The sequence below is a fragment of the Pagrus major genome, chromosome 18 (assembly GCF_040436345.1).
Source record: "Pagrus major chromosome 18, Pma_NU_1.0".
Lineage (NCBI taxonomy): Eukaryota > Metazoa > Chordata > Actinopteri > Spariformes > Sparidae > Pagrus > Pagrus major.
The window spans coordinates 25924428-25940884 of record NC_133232.1 but is presented as its reverse complement, the minus strand read 5'-3'; the positions used below and the strand labels follow the sequence as shown (position 1 = coordinate 25940884).

The 16457-nt window shown below is 42.6% G+C and overlaps 3 protein-coding genes across 3 annotated transcripts; all 3 read right to left on the bottom strand.

Moving 5' to 3' along the window:
• Positions 1-417: 417 nt before the first annotated feature.
• Positions 418-6328, bottom strand: LOC141013004 (uncharacterized). Its single transcript, XM_073486542.1, has 2 exons — positions 3890-6328; positions 418-2940 (listed from the first exon to the last, which is right to left on the bottom strand). The coding sequence occupies exons 1-2, from the start codon at positions 6326-6328 to the stop codon at positions 418-420; spliced, it is 4962 nt and encodes a 1653-aa protein (XP_073342643.1).
• A 537-nt stretch (positions 6329-6865) lies between these two features.
• On the bottom strand, positions 6866-9680 carry LOC141013002 (protocadherin gamma-A7-like). The gene is made up of 3 exons (XM_073486541.1): positions 9397-9680; positions 7335-8103; positions 6866-6883 (listed from the first exon to the last, which is right to left on the bottom strand). The coding sequence occupies exons 1-3, from the start codon at positions 9678-9680 to the stop codon at positions 6866-6868; spliced, it is 1071 nt and encodes a 356-aa protein (XP_073342642.1).
• Positions 9681-14088: 4408 nt separating this feature from the next.
• LOC141013001 (protocadherin gamma-A7-like) lies at positions 14089-16443 on the bottom strand. Its single transcript, XM_073486540.1, has 2 exons — positions 16160-16443; positions 14089-14866 (listed from the first exon to the last, which is right to left on the bottom strand). Exons 1-2 carry the CDS (start codon positions 16441-16443, stop codon positions 14089-14091), a joined length of 1062 nt encoding a protein of 353 aa, XP_073342641.1.
• Positions 16444-16457: the final 14 nt, after the last annotated feature.

Here is a 16457-nt window from a genome sequence, read left to right as displayed (position 1 = left end):
ATAGGGTAAATTCACTTTGCGATTGTTGAGAAACGTGCCAAGCATGCGATAACAACAGCAACAGCTACAACAGTTACAACAACAACAACAACAACAGTAAAGAGGAAGGTTATTATTAATATTAATATTAACATTAATATAATTATAATATAAATTATTGTTATTATTATTACTACTACTATTATTGTTATCAATATTATCAGAAGCAGTACTATTTACAAACGGTAGTAATTCTAATGTTGATTGATGTGGACAGTGCAGAGTTATCAGGGCAGAAAACAGTGTCAGTTAAAGGGGAGCTGTCCGCACTGTGGTGCTGAAAAGAACCTTGTGCACTTGTTTTCGGTGAAACGGCAAGTAAATACCTATTGCGATGGCATTTCGATTCACAGCAACAGTGTTCACACAAGTGAATAATTACGTATTGCAACTCACCTCTAGAGGAGAGTCTGGTTCATCCAGGATGCTTTTCTCACTCTGCATCCGCTGCATCGTCCCTGTAGAACTGGGGTCCATTATCAACACGTTCTGACTACCAGCTCTGCCGAACTTACAGTCACTCCTTCTGGAGTCAGTCGTCCTGCACACCTCGTAGTTGTACACGTGCGGGAGAGTCCCTGTCCCCAAAGTGTCTGAGTAACGTGGAGGATAATATGGAATCACAGGGAGACTGGAGTGATACAGGACGCGAGACTGTCTCCATCTGTAGATCTTCACTGATATAATAACCACTAAACACGTGATGAACAGGAAGGACACTACAGCCAAAGCCAGCACTAAGTAAAAAGTCAGGTTGTCATTGTACTCCTTGTCGTGAGGAAAGTCAGTGAACTCCGACAGCACTTCAGGGAAGCTGTCCGCCACCGCCACGTTAACAATGACTGTAGCTGAACGAGAGGGCTGCCCGTTGTCCTCCACTATAACAGTCAGTCTCTGTTTCACAGCATCTTTATCAGTCACCTGGCGGATAGTTCTGATTTCTCCATTCTGTAAGCCCACTTCAAACAGCGCCCTGTCTGTGGTTTTCTGCAGCTTATAGGAGAGCCAGGCATTCTGTCCAGAGTCCACATCAACAGCCACCACTTTAGTCACCAGGTAGCCCACATCTGCTGAACGAGGCACCATTTCAGCCACCAGAGAGCCACCAGTCTGGACTGGGTACAGAACCTGAGGGGGGTTGTCGTTCTGGTCCTGGATCATTACTTTCACACTCACATTACTACTGAGTGGAGGAGAGCCTCCATCCTGCGCTTTGACGACGAAAACCAGCTGTTTGATCTGCTCATAATCAAATGAACGCACTGCGTGTATCACTCCGCTTTCTGCATTTATAGAAACATATTCAGAAACTGGAGACGCACCGATATTAGCATCTTCCAGAATATAAGATATTCGGGCGTTTTGGTTTTCATCCGGATCTTTAGCTCTTAGCGTGAGAACAGAAACACCTGGAGAGTTGTTCTCTGTGATAAACGCATTGTAAACACCTTGTGGAAACACTGGAGCATTATCGTTCACATCAGAGATCTTTAAATTAAAAGTTTTCTTTGTCGAGAGAGGAGGCATTCCTGCATCTGTTGCAACTACAGTGATGTTATATTCTGAAACACTTTCACGATCTAATACAGTATCTGTTACCAAAGTGTAGTAATTCCTTAAATTAGATTTAATCTTGAAAGGTGCATTTTGTTCGATTCTACAGTTTACTTGTCCGTTTTCACCTGAATCAAGATCTTTTACATTTATAATGCCAATAGTTGTACCAGAAGAGGAATCTTCTGATACAGGACTGGTGAATGACATGACGCTAAGAGTTGGGGCGTTGTCATTTACATCAATTACTTCAATTACTACTTTACTTGAATCAGATAAACCTCCCTGATCTTTTGCCTCGATTCTGAGTTCGTACTTTTTGTCTTTTTCATAATCAACAGATCCTGTAATTGAAATAGTACCGCTCTTTTCATTTACTGTAAACAAATTACTGAGTCCACTGCTGAGGTCCGAGAAATAATACGTCACTACACTATTTGACCCCAGATCCGCATCACTGGCATTAACAGTGGTGACGTAAGTGTCTCTGGGAGAGTTCTCCATCACTGTAGCTTTGTACACAGATTGATTAAATACAGGCGCATTATCATTGATATCAAGAACACTGATATCTATGTTTACTGTACCAGATCTCTGCGGAGTTCCACCGTCGACAGCTATTAGCTTCAGAGACAGATGAGGATTTGTCTCTCTGTCTAATGGCTTCTGTAACACCATCTCTGCATACTTCTTTCCATCTGCATTGGAGTTTTGCTTCAGAACAAAATTATCATTCTCAGTCAGAAAATATTCTCGGAGTCCATTCACATCTACATCTGGGTCTTCAGCACTAGTTAATGAAAAACGAGCACCAGCATTAGCTGATTCGCTGATTTCAAATTGCATTCTGTCTCTTTTAAACGAGGGCGAATGATCGTTTATATCTGTGATTTCAACTGTAATTTGATGAAGCTCCATGGGGTTTTCTAAAATCACCTCAAAGCTGAAACTACACGGTGTCACGTCCCCGCAAAGCTGCTCTCGGTCTATCCTCTCTTTGACGACTAGAATCCCTTTGTCTGTCTTCAGCTCGGTGTACTGGATGCTCTCTCCGGTCACGATACGGGCCCGACCAGAACGGAGCCTTCTCAGATCCAAACCAAGGTCCTGTGCTACATTACCGATTAAAGAGCCTTTCTTCATCTCCTCTGGGATTGAATATCGGATATGTCCGCTCACCATAGAGGTGAGATAAAAAAGGAAGAACAGAAGACGCCAATTCTGTCCGCAGCCAAAGCGCCATTTTACGCACCGGGTGTAGGCTGCTATTCCACGAGCCATAGCGAAAGAAAAGAACGAAAATATGTCCAACAGTGATCCAAGCACGACACTTATTCTGAAATAACTCTCAACAAAGAAGTAAGATAATCCTTTCTGGTCAATATACTGTATACATCTGGATGGTGATTTCAGTAAATGCGAGTCTGTTTTCCTCGCAAATCAGCCCACATAATGCACACTGTCTCCTTTTCTCTCATAGGCCACTGTGCTAAGGGAGGAGACAGTGTGGTAATGTTTTACAGGTTCTGTTGGATTGACCAACAGCGTCCCTTAGAGTCCAAAATCAGTAACACCATGCAACGTGGTAATATATCTGGAGATGTTAGGTGGTTTTAATAAAATTTAAATGGTGGATAATCACTACATTTCAATACAGTATTCCGCAGAACAACAGCAGCATTAAAACAAAACATAAATTTCACTATTTATGTATATTGCTGTCGTCATGTAATCCGATCCAAAATATATGCATGTGAATAAAAAAAACGAGGAAGCACACATCACAAAAATGAACAAAATCAAAATACCACGAAACGTCTCTCATGTGTCGGCTACACACGGGAAAACAAAACATAAGAAGCTTTATATAACTAGTTGATGTTAAACGATATGCAGCGAAGAGAGCATTCTTGATTGCCATGATAATAATTAAAGTCACATGCAAACCATTTGTTTCCAACTATGACGAGTGGCTGCACAAGAGACTCTAGAGATCAACTACACAGCATGAGCACATTTAGAAAATAGCAAGATATCAGCCCACAACAACACAAATTAGTAAGTCAGAGCAATGTGCCTGTCAAAAAGATTAGCATATTACTGACTGACAACTAAAGGCAACGTTGTAAAGTTCTTCATATCAAAAAAGAGGCAACACTCTTTTAAATGATCGAGAGGGAGATGCTGTCCAAGGTGCTGAAATTGAGTGTATGACGTGCAGCAGTTCACCATCAATGTAACCAAACACAGAAAGAGAAATAATGGCACAGAGACGAGACGACATTATTTGACTAACCTCTAGAGGAGAGTCTGGTTCATCCAGGATGCTCTTCTCACTCTGCATCCGCTGCATCGTCCCTGTAGAACTGGGGTCCATTATCAACACGTTCTGACTACCAGCTCTGCCGAACTTACAGTCACTCCTTCTGGAGTCAGTCGTCCTACACACCTCGTAGTTGTACACGTGTGGGAGAGTCCCTGTCCCCAAAGTGTCTGAGTAACGTGGTGGATAATATGGAATCACAGGGAGACTGGAGTGATACAGGACGCGAGACTGTCTCCATCTGTAGATTTTCACTGATATAATAACCACTAAACACGTGATGAACAGGAAGGACACTACAGCCAAAGCCAGCACTAAGTAAAAAGTCAGGTTGTCATTGTACTCCTTGTCGTGAGGAAAGTCAGTGAACTCCGACAGCACTTCAGGGAAGCTGTCCGCCACCGCCACGTTAACAATGACTGTAGCTGAACGAGAGGGCTGCCCGTTGTCCTCCACTATAACAGTCAGTCTCTGTTTCACAGCATCTTTATCAGTCACCTGGCGGATAGTTCTGATTTCTCCATTCTGTAAGCCCACTTCAAACAGCGCCCTGTCTGTGGCTTTCTGCAGTTTATAGGAGAGCCAGGCATTCTGTCCAGAGTCCACATCAACAGCCACCACTTTAGTCACCAGATAGCCCACATCTGCTGAACGAGGCACCATTTCAGCCACCAGAGAGCCACCAGTCTGGACTGGGTACAGAACCTGAGGGGGGTTGTCGTTCTGGTCCTGGATCATTATTTTCACACTCACATTACTACTGAGTGGAGGAGAGCCTCCATCCTGCGCTTTGACGACGAAAACCAGCTGTTTGATCTGCTCATAATCAAATGAGCGCACTGCGTGTATCACTCCGCTTTCTGCATTTATAGAAACATATTCAGAAACTGGAGACGCACCGATATTAGCATCTTCCAGAATATAAGATATTCGGGCGTTTTGGTTCTCATCCGGATCTTTAGCTCTTAGCGTGAGAACAGAAACACCTGGAGAGTTGTTCTCTGTGATAAACGCATTGTAAGCACTTTGTGGAAACACTGGAGCATTATCGTTCACATCAGAGACCTTTAAATGAAAAGTTTTCTTTGTCGAGAGAGGAGGCATTCCTGCATCTGTTGCAACTACAGTGATGTTATATTCAGAAACACTTTCACGATCTAATACAGTATCTGTTACCAAAGTGTAGTAATTCCTTAAATTAGATTTAATCTTGAAAGGTGCATTTTGTTCGATTCTACAGTTTACTTGTCCGTTTTCACCTGAATCAAGATCTTTTACATTTATAATGCCGATAGTTGTACCAGAAGGGGAATCTTCAGATACAGGACTGGTGAATGACATGACGCTAAGAGTTGGGGCGTTGTCATTTACATCAATTACTTCAATTACTACTTTACTTGAATCTGTCAAACCTCCCTGATCTTTTGCCTCGATCCTGAGTTCGTACTTTTTATCTTTTTCGTAATCAACAGATCCTGTTATTAAAATGATACCACTCTTTTCATTTACTGTAAACAACTCACCGAATCCACGATTGAGATCTGAAAAATAATACGTCACTACACTATTTGAGCCAAAATCTGCGTCACTGGCATTAACAGTGGTGACGTAAGTGTCTCTGGGAGAGTTCTCCATCACTGTAGCTTTGTACACAGATTGATTAAATACAGGCGCATTATCATTATTATCAAGAACACTGATATCTATGTTTACTGTACCAGATCTCTGCGGAGTTCCACCGTCGACACCTATTAGCTTTAGAGACAGATGAGGATTTGTTTCTCTGTCTAATGGCTTCTGTAACACCATCTCTGCATATTTCTTTCCATCTGCATTAGAGTTTTGCTTCAGAACAAAATTGTCATTCTCGGACAGATAATATTCTCTGAGTCCATTCACACCTACATCTGGGTCGTCTGCACTAGTCAGTGGAAAACGAGCACCAGCATTAGCTGATTCGCTGATTTCAAATTGCATTCTGTCTCTTTTAAACGAGGGCGAATGATCGTTTATATCTGTGATTTCAACTGTAATTTGATGAAGCTCCATGGGGTTTTCTAAAATCACCTCAAAGCTGAAACTACACGGTGTCACGTCCCCGCAAAGCTGCTCTCGGTCAATTCTCTCTTTGACGACTAGAATCCCTTTGTCTGTCTTCAGCTCGGTGTACTGGATGCTCTCTCCGGTCACGATACGGGCCCGACCAGAACGGAGCCTTCTCAGATCCAAACCAAGGTCCTGTGCTACATTACCGATCAGAGAGCCTTTCTTCATCTCTTCTGGGATTGAATATCGGATATGTCCGCTCACCATAGAGGTGAAATAAAAAAGGAAGAACAGAAGATGCCAATTCTGTCGGCAGCCAAAGCGCCATTTTACGCACCGGGTGTAGGCTGCTATTCCACGAGCCATCGCAAAAGAAAAACCCGAGAATATGTCCAACAATGATCCAAGCACGACACTTATTCTGAAATAACTCTCAAAAAAGAAGTAAGATAATCCTTTCTGGTCAATATACTGTATACATCTGGATGGAGATTTCAGCAAATGCGAGTCTGTTTTCCTCGCATATCAGCCCACATAATGCACACTGTCTCCTTTTCTCTCATAGGCCACTGTGCTAAGGGAGGAGACAGTGTGGTAATGTTTTACAGGTTCTGTTGGATTGACCAACAGCGTCCCTTAGAGTCCAAAATCAGTAACACCATGCAACGTGGTAATATATCTGGAGATGTTAAGTGATTAATAAAATGTAAATGGTGGATAATCACTCTATTTCAATACAGTATTCCGCAGAACAACAGCAGCATTAAAACACAAAACAATTTCACTATTGTTGTATATTGCTGTCGTCATGTAATCCGATCCAAAATATATACATGTGAATAAAAACACCAGGGAAGCACACGTCACAAAAATGAACAAAATCAAAATACCACGAAACGTCTCTCATGTGTCGGCTACACGCTGGAAAACAAAACATGAGGAGCTTTGTATAATTTTTAACGATATGCAGCGAAGAGAGCATTCTTGATTGCCTTGATAACAATTCAAGTCACATGCAAATCATTTGTTTAAAAACTTTGACGAGTGACTGCACAAGAGACCCTAGACATCAACTACACAGCATGAGCACACTTAGAAAATAGCTAGATATCAGCCCACAACAACACAAATTAGTAAGTCAGAGCAATGTGCCTGTCAAAAAGATTAGCATATTACTGACTGACAACTAAAGGCAACGTTGTAAAGTTCTTCATATCAAAAAAGAGGCAACACTCCTTTTAAATGATCGAGAGGGAGATGCTGTCCAAGGTGCTGAAATTGAGTGTATGACGTGCAGCAGTTCACCATCAATGTAACCAAACACAGAAAGAGAAATAATGGCACAGAGACGAGACGACATTATTTGACTAACCTCTAGAGGAGAGTCTGGTTCATCCAGGATGCTCTTCTCACTCTGCATCCGCTGCATCGTCCCTGTAGAACTGGGGTCCATTATCAACACGTTCTGACTACCAGCTCTGCCGAACTTACAGTCACTCCTTCTGGAGTCAGTCGTCCTGCACACCTCGTAGTTGTACACGTGTGGGAGAGTCCCTGTCCCCAAAGTGTCTGAGTACCGTGGTGGATAATATGGAATCACAGGGAGACTGGAGTGATACAGGACGCGAGACTGTCTCCATCTGTAGATTTTCACTGATATAATAACCACTAAACACGTGATGAAGAGGAAGGACACTACAGCCAAAGCCAGCACTAAGTAAAAAGTCAGGTTGTCATTGTATTCCTTGTCGTGAGGAAAGTCAGTGAACTCCGACAGCACTTCAGGGAAGCTGTCCGCCACCGCCACGTTAACAATGACTGTAGCTGAACGAGAGGGCTGCCCGTTGTCCTCCACTATAACAGTCAGTCTCTGTTTCACAGCATCTTTATCAGTCACCTGGCGGATAGTTCTGATTTCTCCATTCTGTAAGCCCACTTCAAACAGCGCCCTGTCTGTGGCTTTCTGCAGTTTATAGGAGAGCCAGGCATTCTGTCCAGAGTCCACATCAACAGCCACCACTTTAGTCACCAGATAGCCCACATCTGCTGAACGAGGCACCATTTCAGCCACCAGAGAGCCACCAGTCTGGACTGGGTACAGAACCTGAGGAGGGTTGTCGTTCTGGTCCTGGATCATTATTTTCACACTCACATTACTACTGAGTGGAGGAGAGCCTCCATCCTGCGCTTTGACGACGAGCTGCAGCTGTTTAATTTGCTCATAATCAAATGAACGAACCGCGCTAAGAACTCCAGTTTCAGAGTTTAAAGACACATAAGTAGAAACTGGACTTCCGCTGACTTGTGTGTCTTCTAAAAGATACGAGATTCTCGCGTTTTGATTCCAATCAGAGTCTCGCGCGCTGACAGCAAATATGGAAATTCCTGGGGAATTGTTCTCTGTGACGTAAGCAGAGTAGCTGTTTTTATTAAATAATGGTGCGTTGTCATTTACATCAGAAATCTTAAGGTGTAACTTTGTTGAACTGGAAAGAGGAGGAGACCCCAAATCAGTTGCTGTTACTGTTATGTTATATTTTGAGACAGATTCTCGATCAAAATGTTGATCTGAGATCAAATTGTAATAGTTTGTCAGAGATGACTCGATTTTAAAGGGAAGTTTTCCTTCTATCGAACATTTAATTTCCCCGTTGTTCTCAGAATCTGCGTCTTTCACGTTGAAAACAGCAATGGTTGTACCGGGAGGCGCATCCTCAGACAAGGGACTAGAAAATGACATAATATTTATAACTGGGGCGTTGTCGTTGATATCAACAACATCAATTATAACTTTACTTGTCCCGATTAGGCCACCGTGATCCTTTGCCTCCACCCTTACTTCATACTTTCTGTTTTTTTCATAATCTATCTGACCGGACACAGAAATTGCGCCGGTGTTTTCATCAATACTGAATATATCTGCTGCACTGCCTTTCATTTTAGACAAACTGTAAGTAATGAGTCCATTTGAACCGCTGTCAGCGTCTGTAGCATTTACTGTGATAATACTAGTGCCTTTAATTGTGTTTTCCATCACAGATGCTTTATACACTGATTGGTTAAAGACTGGAACGTTGTCGTTGGCATCTAACACAGTGACATCTATATTTACTGTACCAGATCTCTGTGGTGTTCCTCCGTCAACTGCGATCAGTTTCAAAGACAAACTGGGACGTTGTTCTCGGTCTAAAGGCTTCTGGAGCACAATTTCACAATGTTTACTCCCATCTGGATTTGCGTGTTGCTTCAATATGAAATTGTCGTTTGGGGATAAAATATAATCTTGCAGAGCGTTTTGCCCCACATCTAGATCCTCCGCACTCTGCAGAGGAAACTGCACTCCGACTGCGGCTGATTCACTTATCTCAAAAGTGATAGGTGTATCTTTATTTGGGAAGACAGGAGCGTGATCATTTATATCTAAAACCTCGACAGTAATTCTGTGCAGTTCGATTGGATTTTCCAAAATCACCTCAAAGCTGAAGCTACATGGCGTAACGTCTCCGCAGAGCTGCTCTCGGTCTATTCTCTCATTCACGACGAGAATCCCTTTGTCTGTCTTCAGCTCGGTGTACTGGATGTTTTCTCCGGTCACGATACGGGCCCGACCAGAACGGAGCCTTCTCAGATCTAAACCAAGATCCTGCGCTACGTTACCAATAACAGATCCTTTCTTCATCTCCTCTGGTATAGAATAACGAATCTGTCCACCTACCATGTTAACCACATGAAGCAGCAACACAAGCAGTCCTATTTGCCGTCGAAATCCATAAAACAATCGCCATCTTGCGCATATGTAGGTGAGAGATCCTCGAGTTGCCATCATGGCAACAAAGAATAGAAAAGGGTGACTTATATCCACTTGATATGACGATAAAGATGCCTCTAATATGTCCGTATCCTGGTAATATCTCAAGACGTCATCAACGTTTACATGTAAGTCTGAGAGACCATGTTCTCTCTTTAGTGCCTCAAACCTCGATTAAACACAGAGAGCCTTCTTCACTGTGCAGTCAGTCAGGGGATGGACTGAATGACGACACAACACAGAAAACATTTCACTGACCAACAGCGTCGCTTAGAGTCTAAAGAGTGAACATCAGGCTGAGACCACAGTACTGACACTGTAAAACAGACTGATAGAATTAACATTTCTAATATTGTGAATTAAAGATTGTCAGGATCACAATATTTGTAAATTAAAGCAAGTAATAATACAGCACATGTTATTATAACTAAATCACTGAAAACGAATAAAATGACGTATGACAACGACTTATTCAAAGTGAAAGAGAAAAAGATAGTAAACTCTTAATTTTCAAAAATGAGCCTACAACTCAGCTGGTCCACCTTAATACATGAAATTTCCGTCTTCAAATGAAGTAACACATACACATGAGCTAAAAGACAGTTATTGTAGTCAAAAAAAAGAGAGGTTTTTATCATAAAACCAAAGTTATGCATCCCAACAACAATGAATTTCCATACATGGTTTTACACTACATGTAGACTAATATGGAAATTAATCTGTCGTCAATGTAATATTGATGTGAAAAAAAATCTGTGTGATGATTCTGTTTAATGGGAAAATGTGGTGCCAATAGGAAGAGTAGGTTGTAGGGTGATTTTCATAAAGTGCAGCAGCAGAATTCCTATCAGGTGTCGCAAACAGAGTGAGGCACTGTCCAAGGTGCTGAAAGTGACAGTGTAGCGTCAAACTGCTTTTAATCAACGGAACGACAAAACACAGAGACCACAGGTGAATTTAAATTGTTTAACTAACCTCTAGAGGAGAGTCTGGTTCGTCCAGGATGCTCTTCTCACTCTGCATCCGCTGCATCGTCCCTGTAGAACTGGGGTCCATTATCAACACGTTCTGACTACCAGCTCTGCCGAACTTACAGTCACTCCTTCTGGAGTCAGTCGTCCTGCACACCTCGTAGTTGTACACGTGTGGGAGAGTCCCTGTCCCCAAAGTGTCTGAGTAACGTGGAGGATAATATGGAATCACAGGGAGACTGGAGTGATACAGGACGCGAGACTGTCTCCATCTGTAGATTTTCACTGATATAATAACCACTAAACACGTGATGAACAGGAAGGACACTACAGCCAAAGCCAGCACTAAGTAAAAAGTCAGGTTGTCATTGTACTCCTTGTCGTGAGGAAAGTCAGTGAACTCCGACAGCACTTCGGGGAAGCTGTCCGCCACCGCCACGTTAACAATGACTGTAGCTGAACGAGAGGGCTGCCCGTTGTCCTCCACTATAACAGTCAGTCTCTGTTTCACAGCATCTTTATCAGTCACCTGGCGGATAGTTCTGATTTCTCCATTCTGTAAGCCCACTTCAAACAGCGCCCTGTCTGTGGCTTTCTGCAGTTTATAGGAGAGCCAGGCATTCTGTCCAGAGTCCACATCAACAGCCACCACTTTAGTCACCAGGTAGCCCACATCTGCTGAACGAGGCACCATTTCAGCCACCAGAGAGCCACCAGTCTGGACTGGGTACAGAACCTGAGGAGGGTTGTCGTTCTGGTCCTGGATCATTACTTTCACACTCACATTACTACTCAGTGGAGGAGAGCCTCCATCCTGCGCTTTGACGACGAGCTGCAGCTGTTTAATTTGCTCATAATCAAATGAACGAACCGCGCTAAGAACTCCAGTTTCAGAGTTTAAAGACACATAAGTAGAAACTGGACTTCCGCTGACTTGTGTGTCTTCTAAAAGATACGAGATTCTCGCGTTTTGATTCCAATCAGAGTCTCGCGCGCTGACAGCAAATATGGAAATTCCTGGGGAATTATTCTCAGTGACGTAAGCAGAGTAGCTGTTTTTATTAAATAATGGTGCGTTGTCATTTACATCAGAAATTTTAAGATGTAACTTTGTTGAGCTGGAAAGAGGAGGAGACCCGAAATCAGTTGCTGTTACTGTTATGTTATATTCTGAGACAGATTCTCGATCAAAATGTTGATCTGAGATCAAATTGTAATAGTTTGTCAGAGATGACTCGATCTTAAAGGGGAGTTTTCCTTCTATCGAACATTTTATTTGCCCATTTTTCTCAGAATCTGCGTCTTTTATGTTCAAAATAGCAATGGTTGTACCAGGAGGCGCATCCTCAGACAAGGGACTAGAAAATGACATAATATTTATAACTGGGGCGTTGTCGTTCACATCAAAAACATCAAATATCACTTTACTTGTTCCAGTTAGGCCACCCTGATCCTTTGCCTCAACCCTTACTTCGTATTTTCGGTCGTTTTCATAATCTATCTGACTGGACACATATATTGTGCCGGTGTTTTCATCAATACTGAATATATCTGCTGCACTGCCTTTCATTTTAGACAAACTGTAAGTAATTTGTCCATTTGAGCCGCTGTCAGCGTCTGTAGCATTTACTGTGATAATACTAGTGCCTTTAATTGTGTTTTCCATCACAGATGCTTTATACACTGATTGGTTAAAGACTGGAGCATTGTCGTTGACATCTAACACAGTGACATCTATATTTACTGTACCAGATCTCTGTGGTGTTCCTCCGTCAACTGCGATCAGTTTCAAAGAGAAATGTGGGTGTCGCTCCCTGTCTAAAGCTTTCTGCAGCAGCATTTCAACATATTTGCTGCCGTCTGGATTTGCGTGTTGCTTCAATATGAAATTGTCATTTGCTGACAAAACATAGTCTTGCAGAGTGTTTTGCCCCACATCTAGATCCTCCGCACTCTGCAGAGGAAACTGTCCTCCAACTACAGCTGATTCACTTATTTCCAGGCTGATAGGTTTATCTCTATTTGGGAAGACAGGAGCGTGATCATTTATATCTAAAACCTCGACAGTTATTCTGTGCAATTCCATCGGGTTTTCCAAAATCACCTCAAAGCTGAAGCTACATGGCGTTACGTCTCTGCAAAGCTGCTCTCGGTCTATCCTCTCATTCACGACGAGAATCCCTTTGTCTGTCTTCAGCTCGGTGTACTGGATGTTTTCTCCGGTCACGATACGGGCCCGCCCAGAACGGAGCCTTCTCAGATCTAAACCAAGATCCTGCGCTACGTTACCAATAACAGATCCTTTCTTCATCTCCTCTGGTATAGAATAACGAATCTGTCCACCTACCATGTTAACCACATGAAGCAGCAACACAAGAAGTCCTATTTGCCGTCGAAATCCATAAAACAATCGCCATCTTGAGCATATGTAGGTGAGAGATCCTCGATCTGCCATCGTGGCAACAAAGAATAGAAAAAGGGGATTTATATCCACTTGATATGACGATAAAGATGCCTCTAATATGTCCGTATCCTGGTAATATCTCAAGACGTCATCAACGTTTACATGTAAGTCTGTGAGACCATGTTCTCTCTTTAGTGCCTCAAACCTCGATTAAACACAGAGAGCCTTCTTCACTGTGCAGTCAGTCAGGGGATGGACTGAATGACGACACAACACAGAAAACATTTCACTGACCAACAGCGTCGCTTAGAGTCTAAAGAGTGAACATCAGGCTGAGACCACAATACCAACATTCTAAATTAGACTCATAAAATTAACATTTCTAATATTGTGATTTTTATATTGTAGAAAATCACAACATATGTAAACTAAAGCAAGTAATAATACAACCAATGTTAATATAACTAATTCTATGGGTGAAAAAAAGAAACAGTGAAGCATAATAACGACTTATTAGAGGTAAAAGAGAAAAGACACTGAAGTCTTAATTTTCAACAATGTGCCTGCAACTCAGCTGGTCCACCTGAATACATGAAACTGCAGTTCTCAAACGAAGTAAGACATGAACATGAGCATAACGATAGTTATTGTTGTGAAAAAGGTTTTGGTCATGAAAACACAGTTATGAATCCCTACAACAACGCATTGCTGTACAAGGTGTTACGCTACAGAAAAACTAATATGTCAATCACAAAGTCGTTATTGCACTGTTCATGTCGGGAAAGAAAAAACATCTGTGTGAGCATTTCTGGGCAGAATTCATATCATGCGATGCAAACTGACTGAAACGCTGTCCAAGGTGCTGAAAGTGACAGTGTAGCGTCAAACTGCTTTTATTCAACGGAACGACATAACACAGAGACCACAGGTGAATTTAAATTGTTTAACTGACCTCTAGAGGAGAGTCTGGTTCATCCAGGATGCTCTTCTCACTCTGCATCCGCTGCATCGTCCCTGTAGAACTGGGGTCCATTATCAATACGTTCTGACTACCAGCTCTGCCGAACTTACAGTCACTCCTTCTGGAGTCAGTCGTCCTGCACACCTCGTAGTTGTACACGTGTGGGAGAGTCCCTGTCCCCAAAGTGTCCGAGTAACGTGGAGGATAATATGGAATCACAGGGAGACTGGAGTGATACAGGACGCGAGACTGTCTCCATCTGTAGATTTTCACTGATATAATAACCACTAAACACGTGATGAACAGGAAGGACACTACAGCCAAAGCCAGCACTAAGTAAAAAGTCAGGTTGTCATTGTACTCCTTGTCGTGAGGAAAGTCAGTGAACTCCGACAGCACTTCAGGGAAGCTGTCCGCCACCGCCACGTTAACAATGACTGTAGCTGAACGAGAGGGCTGCCCGTTGTCCTCCACTATAACAGTCAGTCTCTGTTTCACAGCATCTTTATCAGTCACCTGGCGGATAGTTCTGATTTCTCCATTCTGTAAGCCCACTTCAAACAGCGCCCTGTCTGTGGCTTTCTGCAGTTTGTAGGAGAGCCAGGCATTCTGTCCAGAGTCCACATCAACAGCCACCACTTTAGTCACCAGATAGCCCACATCTGCTGAACGAGGCACCATTTCAGCCACCAGAGAGCCACCAGTCTGGACCGGGTACAGAACCTGAGGAGGGTTGTCGTTCTGGTCCTGGATCATTATTTTCACGCTCACATTACTACTGAGTGGAGGAGAGCCTCCATCCTGCGCTTTGACGACGAGCTGCAGCTGTTTAATTTGCTCATAATCAAATGAACGAACTGCGCTGATAACTCCAGTTTCAGAGTTTAAAGACACATAAGAAGAAACTGGACTTCCGCTGACTTGTGTGTCTTCTAAAAGATACGAGATTCTCGCGTTTTGATTCCAATCAGAGTCTCGCGCGCTGACAGCAAATATGGAAATTCCTGGGGAATTGTTCTCTGTGACGTAAGCAGAGTAGCTGTTTTTATTAAATAATGGTGCGTTGTCATTTACATCAGAAATTTTAAGGTGTAACTTTGTTGAACTGGAAAGAGGAGGAGACCCCAAATCAGTGGCTGTTACTGTTATGTTATATTCTGAGACAGATTCTCTATCAAAATGTTGATCTGAGATCAAATTGTAATAGTTTGTCAGAGATGACTCGATCTTAAAGGGGAGTTTTCCATCTATCGAACATTTTATTTGCCCATTTTTCTCAGAATCTGCGTCTTTTATGTTTAAAACAGCAATGGTTGTACCAGGAGGCGCATCCTCAGACAAGGGACTAGAAAATGACATAATATTTATAACTGGGGCGTTGTCGTTTACATCGAAAACATCAAAAATGACTTTACTTGTTCCAGTTAGGCCACCGTGATCCTTTGCCTCTACCCTTACTTCATATTTTCTGTTTTTTTCATAATCTATCTGACCAGACACAGAAATTGTGCCGGTGTTTTCATCAATACTGAATATATCTGCTGCACTGCCTTTCATTTTAGACAAACTGTAAGTAATGAGTCCATTTGAACCGCTGTCAGCGTCTGTAGCATTGACTGTGATAATACTAGTGCCTTTAATTGTGTTTTCCATCACAGATGCTTTATACACTGATTGGTTAAAGACCGGGGCATTGTCGTTTGCGTCTAAAACAGTGACATCTATATTTACTGTACCAGATCTCTGTGGTGTTCCCCCATCAACTGCGATCAGTTTCAAAGACAAATGTGGGTGTCGCTCCCTGTCTAAAGCTTTCTGCAGCACCATTTCAACATATTTGCTGCCATCTGGATTTGCGTGTTGCTTCAATATGAAATTGTCATTTGCTGACAAAACATAGTCTTGCAGAGTGTTTTGCCCCACATCTAGATCCTCCGCACTCTGCAGAGGAAACTGTCCTCCAACTACAGCTGATTCACTTATTTCCAGGCTGATAGGTTTATCTCTGTTTGGGAAGACAGGAGCGTGATCATTTATATCTAAAACCTCAACAGTTATTCTGTGCAGTTCGATTGGATTTTCCAAAATCACCTCAAAGCTGAAGCTACATGGCGTTACGTCTCCGCAGAGCTGCTCTCGGTCTATTCTCTCATTCACGACGAGAATCCCTTTGTCTGTCTTCAGCTCGGTGTACTGGATGTTTTCTCCGGTCACGATACGGGCCCGCCCAGAACGGAGCCTTCTCAGATCTAAACCAAGATCCTGCGCTACGTTACCAATAACAGATCCTTTCTTCATCTCCTCTGGTATAGAATAACGAATCTGTCCACCTACCATGTTAACCACATGTA